Source organism: Danio aesculapii, chromosome 21, assembly GCF_903798145.1.
Source record: "Danio aesculapii chromosome 21, fDanAes4.1, whole genome shotgun sequence".
Classification (NCBI taxonomy): domain Eukaryota; kingdom Metazoa; phylum Chordata; class Actinopteri; order Cypriniformes; family Danionidae; genus Danio; species Danio aesculapii.
In genome coordinates this window covers 3,654,725-3,673,270 of record NC_079455.1, presented here as the reverse complement: position 1 = coordinate 3,673,270, position 18,546 = coordinate 3,654,725, and the positions used below count along the sequence as shown (strand labels likewise).

General features: G+C 36.8%; 1 protein-coding gene across 1 annotated transcript; it reads left to right on the top strand.

The window, feature by feature from the left end:
• The first annotated feature begins 8,725 nt into the window (after nt 1–8,725).
• Nucleotides 8,726–16,533, top strand: LOC130215141 (leukocyte cell-derived chemotaxin-2-like). Its single transcript, XM_056447045.1, has 5 exons — nt 8,726–8,849; nt 11,798–12,070; nt 12,148–12,238; nt 14,523–14,668; nt 16,188–16,533. Exons 1-5 carry the CDS (start codon nt 8,813–8,815, stop codon nt 16,352–16,354), a joined length of 714 nt encoding a protein of 237 aa, XP_056303020.1. The 5' UTR covers nt 8,726–8,812; the 3' UTR covers nt 16,355–16,533.
• Nucleotides 16,534–18,546: the final 2,013 nt, after the last annotated feature.

The following is an 18,546-nucleotide window of genomic DNA, read 5'->3' as shown; positions in this document are numbered from 1 at the left end:
TAGCGACTCCTAGAGGCAATTATGCTGAATTGCACACAACAAAGAATCTTTGAGCCGTGCAATGCCAGCTGGATGGGACGGGATCATCCACACGTCCAGCAGGTATATAAGGTTTCCATATCATGCAGTTGAACTGCGGTAAAGTTAGTTTGACGTTTGACATTCATTAGACATTCGATTTCTCCTGTTCTAGTTTGAAAAATTGGTCAGATAGGCATAAAGATGTGCCCTTTATGTTGCAGAAGGCTTAATTTCTTGATTAAAAAAAAATTAACTATACGAATGAATCAATTCAACCATATGAAATTATACAATAACACCAGTACTAAAATGTTCAGGAGAAACATCCTGCTTATTGCACAAGACTCTGTTTTTGGTATTAGCACTTCATTTATTTTATAATATTTTTAAAATATCTTTTGTAATCAATGTAAAAATTGTAAAAGTTAATTAAACTCTGACACCATTTGAGATAAAATATTCAAATCAACTCTAAAATTGTGTCACCCACAATTGAGGCAACATTCTCCTCAAAGGTGAGCCGCTGTTCTCCTCTTAACCTGCACCTTTACATCAGACCATTTCTTTTTTAATTCACTCACAGTGCGATGTTCCAGCCTGATCTCACCAGAAAACGTAAGTATTTTACGTTTTGACAGTTTAGTGGCTAATTCGTACGAATTCGTACGAGTTCAGTCGTACGAAATTGTACGATTTTAAAAAGGAGGCGTGGCACCTAACCCCACCCCTAAACCCAACCGTCATTGGCGGATGAGCAAATCGTACTAAATTGTACGAATTAGATTGTACGAATTCGTACGAATTAGCCACTAAATCAAAGAGTTACGAATTGCCGTGAGATTGTGTTGGAAGTTCAGACCTCACTGCGTTAACCGCATCAGCTAAATTCTCCCACTCTATTTTTTTCTTTTGTTATTAATTCCAGAGGACAAACTTGCAAATTACACAGTTTTTCTCCGGTCTACCTCCGATAGGAGCACCTCTAATAAGTTTCTCTTCTTGCTTGCTTTTGCCATTGCTTTTTCATTTAGTTTTGCCAAAGTGGAGTCATTACCATATTTATTAGGGGGAGGGGAGGGGTTTTGCGCTCATGCACGTGCGCTCAGTTTTACGTTAATTCGGATGTACAAAGTGTGGAATTCTGCATACGCACTGATTCATACATCTGAATTTTTTACTGCGAACGCACATTTACAGCTTTGTCCGTACGCAATGTTTTAGGATTGATTCAACGCAAGTCTTTGTACATGAGGCCACTGGTGTTTAGTTTTTACCAGAGGAGTGAGTTGGAAATGATTCATGAGGAAAGGTTGCCGATACTAATCTCATGTACTAAACCGTTTGTGATCACACTAGCTGCTTTCATGACTTTCCTGTTACAGCGAGGACACATTTATTTGGACACTTTCCCCCCTTGGACATTTTACGTTTGATTTTATGTCCAATAAATGCCTGTCTAAGCTCCAACTCCACTCCCAATGATTCTGCGTTGCTTATCCTGCCTTATTTACACGGTGATGATCTTTAAGAATAGACATGCAAGTGTGTTGTGAATATTTTGGATATTTTTAGAGAATGACACATGCTGAGCTGCTGTTGCTAACTAGTAATTAAGCATAAAGGTTTGCGTTAATATGAAGTTTATGCTAGTTGGTTTTTTTAATAGTCTAAATAAATAACACATGACGTGTTTATGTAGTGCAAAAAACATAAACAAATTCATTCATTCATTCATTTTATTTTCGGCTCAGTGCCTTTATTAATCAGGGGTCGCCACAGCGTAATGAACCGGAATGAATCCAGCATATGTTGTATGCAGCGGATGACCTTCCAGCCACAACCCAACACTAAGAAACACTTATACACTCTTGCATTCACACATATACACTACGGACAATTTAGCTTACCCAATTCACCAATACCACATACATCTTTGGAACCGGAGCACCCAGAGGAAACCCACGCGAACAAGGCGAGATCTCCGGTTTCCCCAACAACGAAGCTCCGGTTTCCCCCACAGTCTGAAGACATGTACTGTAGGTGAATTGGGTAAGCTAAATTGACCATAGTGTATGTGTATATGTCCTGGTCCTCCATATTGGAGCATTAGGTTTACAACTCACCAACAACAATATGGTGCGGCTAAATATCAACTTCGATATAAATCGTCCTGGAAGTAATCAGTCATCAAACAATAAAATAAACCCCTTATAAAATAAATTTTTTTTTTACAGAGGAAAATACCATTTACCAAAAATACCAAATACCAAACATTGCGAGAATTTAATTATTTAAAAATGACAACTGAGGTTGTAATCTTTAAAAACCACAATACTTTTGGCCCGTTTACACTGAGTGGTTCGGTACGGTACGCTATTATGGCCGTTTCCACTGTCAAAAGGTACCTAAAAGCGAACTATACGGTACCACTTTTTGGGGACCCTTTGCAAAGGGCACCTAGCACAGCAAAAGTGCACCAAAAGGTGAACCTAGACGAGCAGCTGAATGCTATTGGTTTACAGAGAAGCGTCACGCGTGCATACACAAGCAAAAGAATGAAAACAAAGAAACCACCATTTTTAAATACACAGCCGAGACATTACATCGTAATACTTGATGCATATAATTACGAGCCATGAGTGACCCGAGCTCAAACAAACCTTGTGGTTGTCTTGATGAACAGCCACAAAGCCAAGAGGAACAAAATCTGACGTGTACTGTTTTTGTTTTTCTGAGCCCGTCTAAAAGTGTGAGTGGTTTCACTTTCTCGCGATCGCTTATGTGCACATCTATCATTATGTAAAAATAAATGCATATTATAAGACAATGAAAGTGTTTTTTGACCTTGCATGCATATCAGCCTGTTGTTGTAGATCTCCAATACCAAAATATGACCCTGTTTAATGCATAATAGGGGCTCTTTAAGGCAACCCAGAGTGCTGAAATACACAGTAATAGGGTAAACTGGCAGTGGGCTGGTTATAGAGACCAAAACAAAGACAGACGTTACAACACAAAATGCACATTTTCAAACTTTAGCATTGTTTTTCAGATAAACAAGTATGTTTACTTTGCATTTTTCTTTATATCGTAATACTATATGCATTTAATAACGAGCCATGAGTGACCCAAGCTCAAACAAACCTTGTGGTTGTCTCAACCCAGGCTCATTCTGAGAACATAGTCCCGTGGACGTTTCTGGAGACCGTGAAATATGTAGCCAGGGGTACGTACAGCTGCATTTCATTTTTTAAGCGAATGCTGCAGGGCGGTGTGACGCCGTTCCTTTCTGCGCTTGCCGGCCAGCCGCTCGCCTCCGTGTGGAGGGCTTTCCCGCTGCAACCAGTTTGTCGGTTAGCTCTTCGTGTACTTTGGCGGACTCGAGGCGCAGAGAGGGGCTGACCACGACATCCGGGTTCGAATCCAGGGAAGAGCGGTTCCAGAAATCAGGTAAGAAAACAAAAACAAAATCCAAAAAATGAAGCGAACAAGTTCGTCACAGGGTGAGAATGTGATTAAAATCCGAAAACGAGGTAAAAATCAGACGAGGGCTTTTCTTTTTCTGGACGGCTTTTGTGAATCGTCGTTGGTTGGGTTTAGGGACGGAGGAGGGTGGGTCAGCCGATTGGCCGGTCGCACGGTCAATCATTCTGTCATCCAGGCAGACAGGCGGAAGGCCGTTCGACAGCGGCCTCTAGCGGGTTTACGCGAGAACGGCGCGGGAAAAAGCGCACACAGCGGCCTCTCGCGGATTCGCGAAAACAAAAACTGCAAAAATACTTACCTAAAAAGATGTATTTCGCGGTCTCCAGAAACGTCCCCGGGACTACGTTCTCAGAATGAGCCTGGGTTGGGTTGTCTTGATGAACAGCCACAAAGCCAAGAAGAACAAAATCTGATGTGTCCTGTTTTTGTTTTTCTGAGCCCGTCTAAAAGTGTGAGTGGTTTCACTTTCTCGCGATTGCTTATGTGCGCACCTATATTTGAAATAACAAACTTCTTGAGCTGATGATAATAACGTGCCCGTGATTATTGAAGTGCTAACTGTACCCCTGTCATCAAACGGCGCTCACTTGTATTGCACCATCAACTTACTAATTCTGAAACCAAACCGTAACTCTGAACTTCCTCGTGGGCTGGATGAAGGTGTTCAGCAGGCCGCATATAGCCCACCTCTGGTCTATAGGCATGTTCAAGTACTTGACAAACTATTGCCGTACAAATTAAAAGCGTAAATAGTGGGTTTGGGGCACATTTAAGTTCATGTGAAATGTACGAAATAACCACTTTATTGATAAAACACAAAATAGCTACATTTTCCCATGCGATCCGGCTGAGCTGACCCATTTCAGAATACAATCTAAACCAAATTGAGCTTGTGTGGCGGCCAGCACTTGCGTTATACACTCCAAGAGAGGCTGTGACAAGAGTCTCAAAATTGAAATGCATTTCAGAGAGCCGCGGAAAGTGGTGCATTGCTGCAGTTGAAGGGAGGAGGAGGAGGGATGGGACACTGTTGCTAGGAAACACTTGTGGCATCATCACACACTCTTCTCGCCCATTCAAACAAACTAAAAGCGCTTGAGCGAAATGCCATGCGACCCTCTCCATGGGCTTCATCCAACATCTTGAAGATGCCATTTGCACAAATGTTCATCAAAGAGAGCCCTTGAGTGGAGTTATTGTGTCTCTCAGACGGGTTAATTTGGGTTAACTAAAGTGTCGTCTCTCTTCAGCACCCCCTGGCTGACAGTATAATCCCCTTCCAATTTCATTGCTGGATGCCATATTGATTTTTCGAGCACAACTTTGTGCAGTAAACACATGTGCAATCAAAGCCCACGCACCACGAAGACATTAAACTGCACAGCAGAGGTGTCTCATCTGTATTAAAATTCAGCTTGTGCAGCATCAAAAAGCCCTGGGGTCCAGGAGAAAGACAATATCTTCCTCTCTGAATTAATACACCTAAAGCAAAACATTCCCAGAACAGCCTACAGCAATAATTCACCTCTTTACAAAACCACACATACATATAAACTCTAGATACTAAAGGGCAGAAGAGTTGCGGAAGGTTATTTGAAAGTTAATGCTAATGATGACGTAGCTTATAAATTATGGAAGACTGCGTAGTCTGCGTAGAACATTGAATGAGGCTTTACTGATCCAAAGGACAAACAAATAGATCAGATCTGACACCGGAGGAATATTTCCAAGGATATAAACAAATAACGTTATGCCCGTGAGGGCTTATGAGAACCCTCAGCATCATAGAATGGAGGATATTCCCTCGCCAGCTTAACAACGTTGAACAGACTATCAGACTATTTCCGAAAACCATCGTTAGCCAATAAGGTTTCAAGTTGTGTCAAACATAGTTTTTTGATTTTATGTGTCCCAAATCCATCGATCCACTGAACATTTGCAAACTGCATCGCAAACTTCCATGCTTGTAACTACACCCCTAGAGCTGTAGTTAGAAACATAGTTCCTGGCTGCGTTCTATTACCAGTTATCCCCCCTATGCCCTATTCATTAAGGAACATTTTAATATTTAAACTTGGAATGGCTTTTTTTTTTCATACAAAGCATTAAAGTCATCTCATTCAGTTCAGTTTTAGCGATCTTTGTTTACAATTGCGCTCCCTTCGCAGTGCACTTTGAAAACATTGATACCATTTGAAACACAGCCGTGTCTCATGACAAAAGCTATAGGTGACCTATTATTTAATATATATGAATATATATATTAAATATATATGTTATGAATATATGTTACGTCTCCAAAGCTTGTGAAAACAAAAAACATAGCATACATTAATGCTTTTAATTTAGTAGGTTATTTATTATGATATTATCATTATTAAATCTTTATTTTGGTCTCTATAACCAACCCACTGCCAGTTTACCCAATTATATTTCAGCACTCTGGGTTGCCTTAAAAGAAAACAGCAGATTTCATTTCACTCTAGAAGGCTGCTTCAATGTATACAAATGCAACCTCTGCAGGACAGCAGAAGCCTCTGAAATGGGACGCAGATTGAGAGTTATAAAAATCCACATTAGGAGGTTTTTAATCAGCAAATAAATAACTATTTAAAACATAAATATTAGCTGAGCAGCATAGATTGTAACACTGTGTCCCAAGATTCCAGCAACAAGAAATTTGCAGCCTAATCTCACGAGAAAACGTAAGTATTTTACGTTTTGTCATTTTAGTGGTTAATTCGTACGAATTCGTACGAGTTCAGTTGTACGAAATTGTACGATTTTAAAAAGGAGGCGTGGCACCTAACCCCACCCCTAAACCCAACCGTCATTGGCGGATGAGCAAATCGTACTAAATTGTACGAATTAGATCGTACGAATTCGTACGAATTAGCCACTAAATCAAAAAGTTACGAATTGCCGTGAAATTGTGTTGGAAATTTGACAAGCACCAGACGCAACACGGCAAAAACATTTAAATACAGCCATTCAGAAGCACAAAATAGTGCATTGCACTTCAACCAAATGGTACAGTTTACAATCTAATTATTAAAAATTAAACTTCTTTAACATTATTAAAAGTACATGCTGAGGGACTGACATTTGTTGGTTCGGACTGAGTCACAGTTCTAACATTCATTTTCAAATATGTATATTTTATTTTCCAAATCTGAGGTAAACTATCTTCTGTTGCTTTCAGTGTGACAATAAATGTCATGTCAAATGGTATTCACACTCACATTTGTAGTATTTACTGTTGGTTTAAGCAGCCTGATCTCACGAGAAAACGTAAGTATTTTACGTTTTGTCATTTTAGTGGCTAATTTGTACGAATTCTTACGAGTTCAGTCGTACGAAACTGTAAGATTTTAAAAAGGAGGCGTGGCACCTAACCCCACCCCTAAACCCAATCGTCATTGGCGGATGAGTAAATCGTACTAAATTGTACAAATTAGATCGTACGAATTCGTACGAATTAGCCACTAAATCAAAAAGTTACGAATTGCCGTGAAATTGTGTTGGAAATTTGACAAGCACCAGACGCAACACGGCAAAAACATTTAAATACAGCCATTCAGAAGCACAAAATAGTGCATTGCACTTCAACGAAATGGTACAGTTTACAATCTAATTAATAAAAATTTTACTTCTTTAACATTATTAAAAGTGCATGCTGAGGGACTGACATTTGTTGGTTCGGACTGAGTCACAGTTCTAACATTCATTTTCAAATATGTATATTTTATTTTCCAGATCTGAGGTAAACTATCTTCTGTTGCTTTCAGTGTGACAATAAATGTCATGTCAAATGGTATTCACACTCACATTTGTAGTATTTACTGTTGGATTAAGCAGCCTGATCTCACGAGAAAACGTAAGTATTTTACGTTTTGTCATTTTAGTGGCTAATTCGTACGAATTCGTACGAGTTCAGTCGTACGAAATTGTAAGATTTTAAAAAGGAGGCGTGGCACCTAACCCCACCCCTAAACCCAACCGTCATTGGCGGATGAGTAAATCGTACTAAATTGTACAAATTAGATCGTACGAATTCGTACGAATTAGCCACTAAATCAAAAAGTTACGAATTGCCGTGAAATTGTGTTGGAAATTTGACAAGCACCAGACGCAACACGGCAAAAACATTTAAATACAGCCATTCAGAAGCACAAAATAGTGCATTGCACTTCAACGAAATGGTACAGTTTACAATCTAATTATTAAAAATTAAACTTCTTTAACATTATTAAAAGTACATGCTGAGGGACTGACATTTGTTGGTTCGGACTGAGTCACAGTTCTAACATTCATTTTCAAGTATGTATATTTTATTTTCCAGATCTGAGGTAAACTATCTTCTGTTGCTTTCAGTGTGACAATAAATGTCATGTCAAATGGTATTCACACTCACATTTGTAGTATTTACTGTTGGATTAAGCAGCCTGATCTCACGAGAAAACGTAAGTATTTTACGTTTTGTCATTTTAGTGGCTAATTCGTACGAATTCGTACGAGTTCAGTCGTACGAAATTGTACGATTTTAAAATGGAGGCGTGGCACCTAACCCCACCCCTAAACCCAACCGTCATTGGTGGATGAGCAAATCGTACTAAATTGTACGAATTAGATCGTACGAATTCGTACGAATTAGCCACCAAATCAAAAAGTTACGAATTGCCGTGAGATTGTGTTGGATTAAGCACATAATCAGTACCATAGGTGATTGATGTCATAGTAATTTATGCTGTTGTTCAGTCGGAAGAAATTGTTCAATTGTACATTTTTGTACAATTGAAATAGTTTAAATTTGTACAAATATTCCTGTATGTAAAATAGTTACGTTTTCTCATGAGATCAAGCTGGCCTCATTCTAGAAGCATTTGTCAGAAAAATGAATACAGAGGTGTTTTACAGTAGCTGCAACATTAGTAGCTGCCATAGATCAGTGCTAATGAAACATGGGTTGCATTATTGCAGTTTTTCTTGTTATAATTTGTTTTCTAACAGAGTGTCTCACATATGAGGCAAAAGGAAATGTCTCTAGAAGCCAGTATCAACATTGGCAAAGAGACTCATCCTGTGGCATACTGTAAGCTGATGTTTGCTTCTGCCGACACAAGGCTCATTTTGTTCTGCTCTGGGTTTTCTACTCTCAGGTAAGGGCTGTTTTCATTTTAAACTTTGCCTATGATAGTTACTACGTAGAATCTGTGCATATTCGATTCAAACAATGATTGTGATGATTTTGTGATGCCATAATCACAGCTGGTTTCTACTTTTTCCAGACGTTTGACCTGAAAAGATGCTGTTGAAATCCTCCTTGATTTTCCTGGCATGTTGTGAGTATGCTGACATTTTAACCATCTGCATTTGCTTTTTAATTTAGAACCTACACCGTTTAGGTCTCCACTTTTTTGTTTAGGAACATATACAATTGAGACTATGTTTTAAGTAATGGTGGTTCCAAAATGTAGATTGTAAATGTACAGAGAAGAACGTACAAATGAGTACACTCAATTCAATTCACCTTTATTTGTATAGCGCTTTTACAATGTAGATTGTGTCAAAGCAGCTTCACATAGAAGATCATAGTAAATAGGAACAGTGTAGTTCTGTTTTTAGTGTTTAAGTTCAGTTCAGTTTAGCTCAGTTCAGTGTGGTTTAAAAATCACTACTGAGAGTCCAAACACTGAAGAGCAAATCCGTCGATGCGCAGCTCTATAGATCCTGAACCATGCAAGCCAGTGGTTAGTAAAGTAAAACATTTTTAAAATATTCAAAATATTAAATAAAATTAAAATAAGATTCATTTTTAATTATAAAATAAAAGTTGTTAGTAAAACATTTTTAAAATATTTAAAAAATAGAATTAAAATAAGGTTTATTTTAATTATAAAGCAAAAGTTGTTAGTAAAACATTTTTTAAATATTTAAAATATAAAAAAATAGAATTAAAATAAGGTTTATTTTTAATTATAAAGCAAAAGTTGTTAGTAAAACATTTTTAAAATATTTAAAATATTAAAAAATTTAATTAAAATAAGGTTTATTTTTAATTATAAAGCAAAAGTTGTTAGTAAAACATTTTTAAAATATTTAAAATATAAAAAAAATAGAATTAAAATAAGGTTTATTTTTAATTATAAAGCAAAAGTTGTTAGTAAAACATTTTTAAAATATTCAAAATATTAAATAAAATTAAAATAAGGTTTATTTTTAATTATAAAATAAAAGTGGTTAGTAAAGTAAAACATTTTTAACTATTTAAAGTATTTAAAAAAAATAAAAAGAAGATTTATTTTTAATTATAAGCATGAATGAATGAATGAATACTTTAGGAGCAAAATGAATTTTAACAAATAAATATTTGGGGATATAATGGTGATTTTACAAACAGTTATATTTAATTTATTACAACTTAATATAAAGTGCAATTTTTAATTGTTTAGCTATTTCTGCTTTAAATAATTATTTAATATTTCTATAATTATTGGATATTGGATATTTATATAATTATTAATTATTAGTACAATCAATATCTCAAGGATCACAAAAACTATTTCCAAAATGTTGACAAGACTGAATTTTAATATAACATCTGTTTAACCTATAACATGAAAGTAGGGTTAACAATATAACTTTTGGAGTTTTACTCAGGCCCAATTCCAATTCTACCCCTTAGCCCTTCCCCTTACCCCTCTTTTTGTGCATTCACATGAGTGGGTAGGGCTGTTCCAATTCTATTTAGCTTGAAATTGTAGTGCTAAGGGGAAGGGCTAGATACCCCTTGAAACTGAGATTTTCAGGACCACACTCGAAACATCGTTACACACGGAAGTCAGGAGATCAACAAATTAGTATTTTTTTGTCATTATTACAAATGTTTATAACAATCAAGCATATGTTTTAATACATTCATAATGGTGTAAGTGTTTTACCGTCATGCTTTAAAAAAAATGCTAAAATAAAAACGGCTAAATTTCAATATCTATAATCCCTAATAACTCCTGTATAGTAGTCCCACAACATACTTTCACATCTGATACTCGATGACACTTGAATACCCTGTCAGAAAAGTCTAGTGGCTGGGAATGACCTTTTTACACTCTCTGCTATAATGTTAATGTTGTTATTGTGTGTTTACATAGATGAATATGGCCACTGTGTACACAGCACAGTTACGATCTTATTGCGATATTAGATTGTTATGATAACATGATATATGACTTCAGTGATTTCCTAAAGATAAATACCAAAACAAATTTAACTACAGCAGTCACAATCGTCTGATCTCATATGAAGCAAGAGATCGTGATGACATATGATGACGTGTGCAGGTGTAGAGATGTCCCATTTCTTAGGGGTAAATTTGAAGCACTTCCCCTTCACACTCTGGGCCAAGGGGAAGGGGTACAAAAATAGAATTGGGATTGGGTCTCAATTCAGGGTGATGCAAAAAATAAGTTCACCCCACAACAAACTAACTCAAACTACAGTGCATCTACTTAGTATGGCCTCCTTGACTTTTTATTGACAGCACCAAGGCTTGTAGGCATGGAATGAACAAGCTGGTGCCATTTTGTAACATCTATCTTTTTTCCAATCTTCAACAATGACCTCTTTCAGAGACTGGACGCTCCACTTGTCTCTTTAGTATTCCCCATAAGTGTTCGATTGGGCTCAGATCAGGAGACATATTGGCCATTGAATCACTTCTTCAGAAATACAGCGGCCTTAGATGTGTGTTTAGGATCATTGTCATGTTGGAAAAGTGCACAGCGATCAAGGGCACGGAGAGAACATCTCTGTGTTTATAGAAATACAGTGATTGTATTTCTGGGCATCTGGCAGTATACATGTTCATCCAAACCACCATAAAATAATGTCATCAACTTTGGATAATTTCAGTCGGAGGTATAGGCTAAATCTCAAAACTTCTTCCAACACTGCTTAATAGATCAGCCATTCTGAGAGAGGAAGTACAACACTTCGTTTAGATGGAGAGGAGATTGCTTACAAAATGTTGATATTTAGGGGTCCAATCTTCTATCAGATATAACTAAGCAGAGAATAAGGAGGTGAAGAAAAAATTGTGTCTGTAAACAATTGCAGAGATAAAAAAAAAAGTGGTTACCACTGCAAGTCAGTTACTAACAGGTTGTGGCTGTGGGTCACTAAGTGCAACTGTTTGACAACTTCGATTGCACGGCACACCTAAAAAATGGTGCCCCTTAGATAACACCAAGGCTAAGTTTTAAATAATTGATCAATATATTACTTTTTACAGTGTTTCTCATGGATACTTCCCTTGAAAATGACAAGACAACTACAAAAAGAAAAGCTCAGAGGGAGGAAATGAAAATCACCCAACCTAATAAGAGTCTAACCTCAACCGGAAGAAGCGGAGAGGTTTTAAACAGGACAAGAGGAGTCAAGATAAGAAATGACATGGGATGTACAAGCATAGGAGGCATCTGTCAATGGAATAGTTACATCTGTCAGGGCAGATATTTAAAGGATAAATGTCGGGGAGAGAAATCACGCCAGTGTTGTATGCCAGGTGTGTTCTTAAACCTTTTTGACTTGAGGGGTTTCTTTGAAAAATGAGCCAGAATAACTTCTGTTTTCCTGTTTCAGCTTCAGCATGGAGTGCTCTGTGTGCTGGAAGCCATTATAACAGGGTACGAGCTTGTGACAGCTATGGTTGCGGTGGCTTTAACTCCAGAAGGTATTTCATTCCAAACAACGTTCTTCCTGAAACATTTTACATGATACATTATACTAGAGGTCTGCATTCCCACAGCTCACCCACGGGACCTGACCAAGAAACTCTGGGAACATCTAGAAAAATCAAGGACCACTGTGGACTCTGAGGATTGAAGATGAAAGTAGAGCAAGGTTGGTGGATCAAATCACAGCTGGGAAATCAGAAGGGTGGAGCTGGTGGTATCAAGGACCAAAATGTAGCTAGGTGGATGGAGGACCCAGGAGGAGCTGAAGGAATGGAGGGCCAAGGCAATGCTGAAGGATCAGGGATCCAAATTGAAGTCAGGGGCTCGCAAAGCAGATCCAGGTGACATCAATCACAGATCAAGCCATGAAGTGCAAGTAATTGCCTAAAGGATTTTATTTAGGCACGGATCTGGTGGAGGGTACAAAAACATTTCTGCAGTGATGAAGGTCTTGATGAGCACAGTGGCATTCATCGTCTGTAGATGGAAGAAGTTTGGAACCACCAGGACACTTCCTAGAGTAGGCCTGCCTGACTACACTGAACAATCAGGTGAAAAATGCCCTTAGTCAGGGAGGTGACCAAGAACCTGATGATCTGAACGAGCTCCAGCATTTCTTTGCAGAAAGAAGAGAACCTTCCAGTAAAACAACCATTTCTGCAGCATTCCACTAATCAGGGCTATAGAGTGGCCAAACTCCATGACAGCCAACCTGGAATTTACCAAAAGGCACCTGAAGGAGAAGAACTCACTTGAACATGTAGGTTCTTAGTTGAAATCTTTGGCAGAAAAAAAATAGTCAGAAAAGAGTCATTTCTGGAGGATACCAGACACCCCTGCTGTGAAGCGATGGTGGTGCGTCATGCTGTGGGGATGTGTTTCAGTGCCAGAAACTGAGGAAGACAAGTCAGGATTGATGGAAAGATGAATGCAGCAATGCACAAAGACATACCTGATGAACTTACTCCAGAATATTCTGTACCTCAGACTGGAGTGACGGTTAATCCTTCAACAGGAGAACGACCCTAAACACACAGCCAAAATAACAAAGGAATGACTATGGGACAACTCTGTGAATGTCCTCGAGTGAGATCAAGCAAGAAAATGCCAGTGAAAGAGATAGGGCTAAGGTACTGGGTGAACAAGATAAGTAAGCAAAACAGGAATATCGAATGAGGAAGGACAGGGATCCTGGGTGAACCAGGAAATAAATCAAGCAGGAAAAGCCCAGCAATGTAGAAAGGGCAAGGGTGAACCAGGTAGTCCATCAACGAGGACAGGACAAGCAAAGGAGAAAGGGCAAAGGTCCTGGGTGGACCAAGTATAAATCAAGCTAGATGTGATTGGCAGAGGAGGATGGGTTTCTATATACAGGATAATGTGCTCATGAAAGAACTTGAGGAAAAGCACTCTGGGTCCGGTGCAGACACCAAGTGTATTGCTAAAATTGCCAATAGTCCCAATCTAAAAATCATCTTTAACTCATCTCATCTTAAATATTACCTTATTCTTTTGTTGAATATAAAATGAGATACAGTATTTAGAAAAATATTACAGTAACATTTTTGTCCCTACATGTCAATGTCATTGCCAACATTCTTCAAAATATCGAATAATACTTTTGTTTGACTGAAGGACAGGACCATGCATGTCTGGAACTGCATAAGATTGAGATAAGGATGACATGCAAATTTGAAATGTGGTTACATTCACAGTTTCTGCTACTGTATTGCTTAATTTTGATACTTTTTATGTTAAAATGCATGCTATATTATATAGTTAAATCGCATCTGTGTTGAGTTCTCCACGTGCATGTTCTCCCTGTGTTGGCGTGGGTTTCCCTCATAGTCCAAAGACATGCGCTATAGGTGAATTGAGCAAACTAAATTGGCAGTAGTGTATGAGTGTGAATAAGTGTGTATTGATGTTTACCAGTACTGAGTTGCAGCTGGAAGGGCATCTGCTGTATAAAACATATGCTGGATAAGTTGAAGGTTGCAACCCCTGATGAATAAAGGGACTAAGTCCAAGGAAAATGAATGTATGAAATTGGCCTTAGCACGTGAGTGCGTGTGTGAATGAGTGTGTATGGATGTTTCCCAGTACTGGGTTGCAGCTGGAAGGACATCCACTGCGTACAACATATGCCGTTTCATTCCGCTGTGGTGACCACTGATAAATAAGGGACTAAGCCCAAGGAAAATGAATAAATGAACGTTTGTGAAATGAACAGATTAAAGTGTTTATATTACTTCACCTTTGCCCATCCTGTGTCTTCAGTGATAGGGGTCTCCACAAGGGAATTGATATCGTGTGTGATGATTATGGCATTATCAATGCTCCTTTTTCTGGAAACCTGGGTGGTCCTGTCGGGAGAGCAGTTGGAGACTCTGTTCAATACGATGGTGTCAAACTCTATAACAAAGGTATATGACACCATGAAAAATTAAATCTAGGAATGGTGTTATTCTTTATTCTAATGAATTAGCATATACGGTTCAAACTTTCTAATGTGTGTGTGTATGTGTGTGCGTATGTGTGTGTGTGTATGTATATGCACTATATATGTACTGTATGTATGTGTCTATGTATTGTATGTATGTATGTATGCGTATGTACTGTATGTCTGTATAAATGTATGCATGCATGTGTGTATGTATGTATGTATGTATGTATGTATGTATTGTTTGTATGTGTGTATGTATGTATGCAAACATGTACAGTGCTCAGCATATATAAGCACACCCCTCACAAATCTATCTCTAAAATTCATATTTTTAATAGGAAACTATATAGTGTTACATTTGTGCATATACATTAGATTAGTCAGTACTGAAGCCAAATCTGGAGCTTATCTCACAAAATAACCTGCGATAACAGTCCAAAAACTAGTAAATCTAAATTTATATGTTATAGAAAAATGTTTAAAAAATAAAAATAAAAAGGAATAATAAAGAGAAGCAAATAAACTGAAAAATTTAGTTTAGTTTTGAAGGTTGTAATTTTTTTTGCAACATTTAGCTTGAATTTAATTGTATTATCTTTCAACTTCTAAATATGTTTGGTGACTAAAATAATATTTTAATAAATATATCTGTTAATAAATCTGTTTTGTTCAAATGCACCAAAATATAAAATCTATATTCATTGAGAAATGGTGAAAAATATTCAATTTTTAAAATAAATTGTATCCAATTATGCTGAGCACTGTATTTACTGCTTGTATGTACTGTATGTCAACATGACGTCAGTTTGACGTTGTACCCCAACGTCGTGGGGACGTTACATTTTGTTTGGAAATAAAAATTGAGTTGGCATCAAAACCCAACGTAAAATCAGCCAAATATCAATGTCTAATGACGTTGTGTGAACGTTACCACTATGATGTCTATCATACGTTGGATTTTGGTTGCCATACCTGGCGAATAAATGTCAGTATTTGAAGTCAATATGATGTTGGTTTAAGATGTTGGCTCGACATTGGATTTTGGTCACTTTCTAACACAACCTAAAGTCAACCAAATATCAACGTCATTTGACGTCCTTATTAAACATCAAAATAACGTTGTCCTTAGACACTGGTTAGACACTGAATTTTGGTCACCTGACACCACAACCTAAATCGAACCTAATATTAACGTCTTATGACGTTGTGTGCCTGCTGAGCAATAACTTAATGCACTACAGAATGTTACGTTTACACACATCCACAAATTACATGTAAATGCATCAGCTTTTTACAGCATAATACTCACTACTCACTACTCTTGAGTACTTTTGAAAGGTCTACTCATTACTCATACTTTGAGTAATATTTACAACAGATACTTTTACTCACACTACATTTTAGGCGAGTTACTTAATAATAATAATAATTATTATTAAGTTACTTAAGTATGATTTTTCAGTACTCTTTCCACCACTCTGTATATGTCTTTTCCCCAGTGCACTGTGTGAAGATCTTCAACATCCGATCATATAGTTACTTCGGGTCTGTCGTTGAAGGAGAGGCAATGGGTTACCTGTTACCCCTACAGGACTCCTTCTCTGGCATCACCTCACACCTGGAGCTTCAGATGTGTGATGGGACTGATCCTTCACCCTTCATATGAGACTTGCTCATGGAAAATTAATTTAGTAATTCAAAATACTTGGCAGTGGATGGCTTTAACATGTTTAAATGCTTTTTTTTGTTCAGTGAAACAAAGCACCACAAGATGGCAGCACAAATCTACAGAATAACAAGAAAATAAACATGATAATTTGTATTATTATTATTACTCTCAGTTTTTAACCATCTCACCTACTCACATATTTTTTATATATTAATGAAAATAAAAGCCTCAGACAGTAAACTGCACATTGTTTTGTTCTTGTTGTTTTATTATTACGATAATGAGAGTGTTTTTGATTGGAAGACCAAAGTCTATCTTTTCTTTTATATGTTTGCAACAACGTTGTCAGTTTTATTCACCCCATTTTTCATTTAAACAAGATCAAGTGTTGTCTAAAATAAATTCAGTCACAGCAATCCTATATTGACTTTGCTTTATGTTTTTATGTACTCAGTTCATTTCGGTTTATTTATTTACTTATTGTGCTCTGCAGATATTTATTAGGAAGCACAGTTTTTTAAAATAAAGATGCTGGGTATTTTCAACCCAACGTTGAGTAAAAGTAGCCTGACTGGTGAAAGGGGTAGTTTCTTTATTTCTCAAAAAGTGGACCTACTGTATACACCTCATTTTCTATTTAAATATGAGACTTAAATACTGCATTTTAGTGACATTGTAAGCACTATTTTTAGCTGAATTAGCTTGTCAGATGGTCAGTTGGTCATCATAACCACACTCAAGGGTGTAGAATTAGCATGGACGAAGGGGATGAGTCCCCACCAATATCCACCAATTATTGAAATGTCCCCATCAATAATTTGATTGCCTCCCAAAAAAATAATGCTTTGTTGAATTTTTCTTACTGTGCAAGACATAAGCAGCTACATTTCAAAGAAGAGTGTAGGTCACTTTATGTCAAGCTCGCTACAAGTCCACTATAAAAGTAACCATGGATGTGCAGTTAATAAAAAATGTTTTGATTTTGGCCTCCACGACGATTATGAAGAAACAACAATCGAAATAAAATGGTTATTGTGTCATATGCCTCCCTTTTTTCAAGTCTGGATTGATTCCTTGTCAAAGTAAAATCATGTAAATTTAATTTTGCTGCATTGGACATGTCGTTTTTATTATTTGATTTACAGTTGAACTCAGAATTATTAAACCCCATAAATTATTAGCCATCCTGTTCCCCCAACCCCAACCCCTCTTCCCCCCAATTTCTGTATAACGAAGAGCAGATTTTTTCAACACATTTCTAAACATAATAGTTTTAATAACTCATCTCTAATAACTGGTTTACTTTATCTTTGCCGTGATGACAGTAAATAATATTAGACTAGATATTCTTCAAGACACTTCTATACAGCTTAAAGTGACATTTAAAGGCTTAACTAGGTTAATTAGGTTAACTAGGCAGGATTGGGCACAAACAAACCCAAAGTAAACGTACACTGTAAAAAATGCAAAGTTCCACACAATTCTATCATGTTGTCACAACACAAATCGATTACGTTAACTTTATTGTTTTCACAAATTTAAGTGGACTGAAGATAAAACTATTAAGTTGTGCCCAAAAACACCTTAAGAATTGTGTTGTTTCAACTCAAGTCTTTATTAAACTACCTTTCCTTAAGTTTACAGTTTTAAATGTAAAGTTGTAAAGAGGAGAGGGAGTTAAATTAGGTCCCCGCCCATATCAAAAGCAAATCTACGCCCTTGACCACACTTTTTGCTATACCTAAAATAATCCCTAAAGATTTATAATGAAGAAATGTGAAATAATACTTATTAAATACTTATTTATTTCTTCATTTATCTCTGGAAAAGTTTTAAATTAAAAAATGTAATCTAATGTCAGATATTAGGCAAATAAAAAACTGGCCAGCTTATTCAACTTTCCTTCAAAAAAATAATTTAAACAACAACAGCAACAACAACAACAACAACAACAACAACAACAACAACAAAAACAACAACAATATTAATAATAATAATAATGTAGAGTTTCACAATTTTTCTTGCCTCTCTTGTTATCATGGAGAACAACAATAGCTAAAATAGTATTAAAATTAATTTTAATATGATCCATATTTGGTTCTTCACACCTATTTATTATTTTTATGTTAATTTTTTTTTTGTTTTAAGAATAAGGTCCAAGATATAGAATAAGAGTTACCTGTAATGTT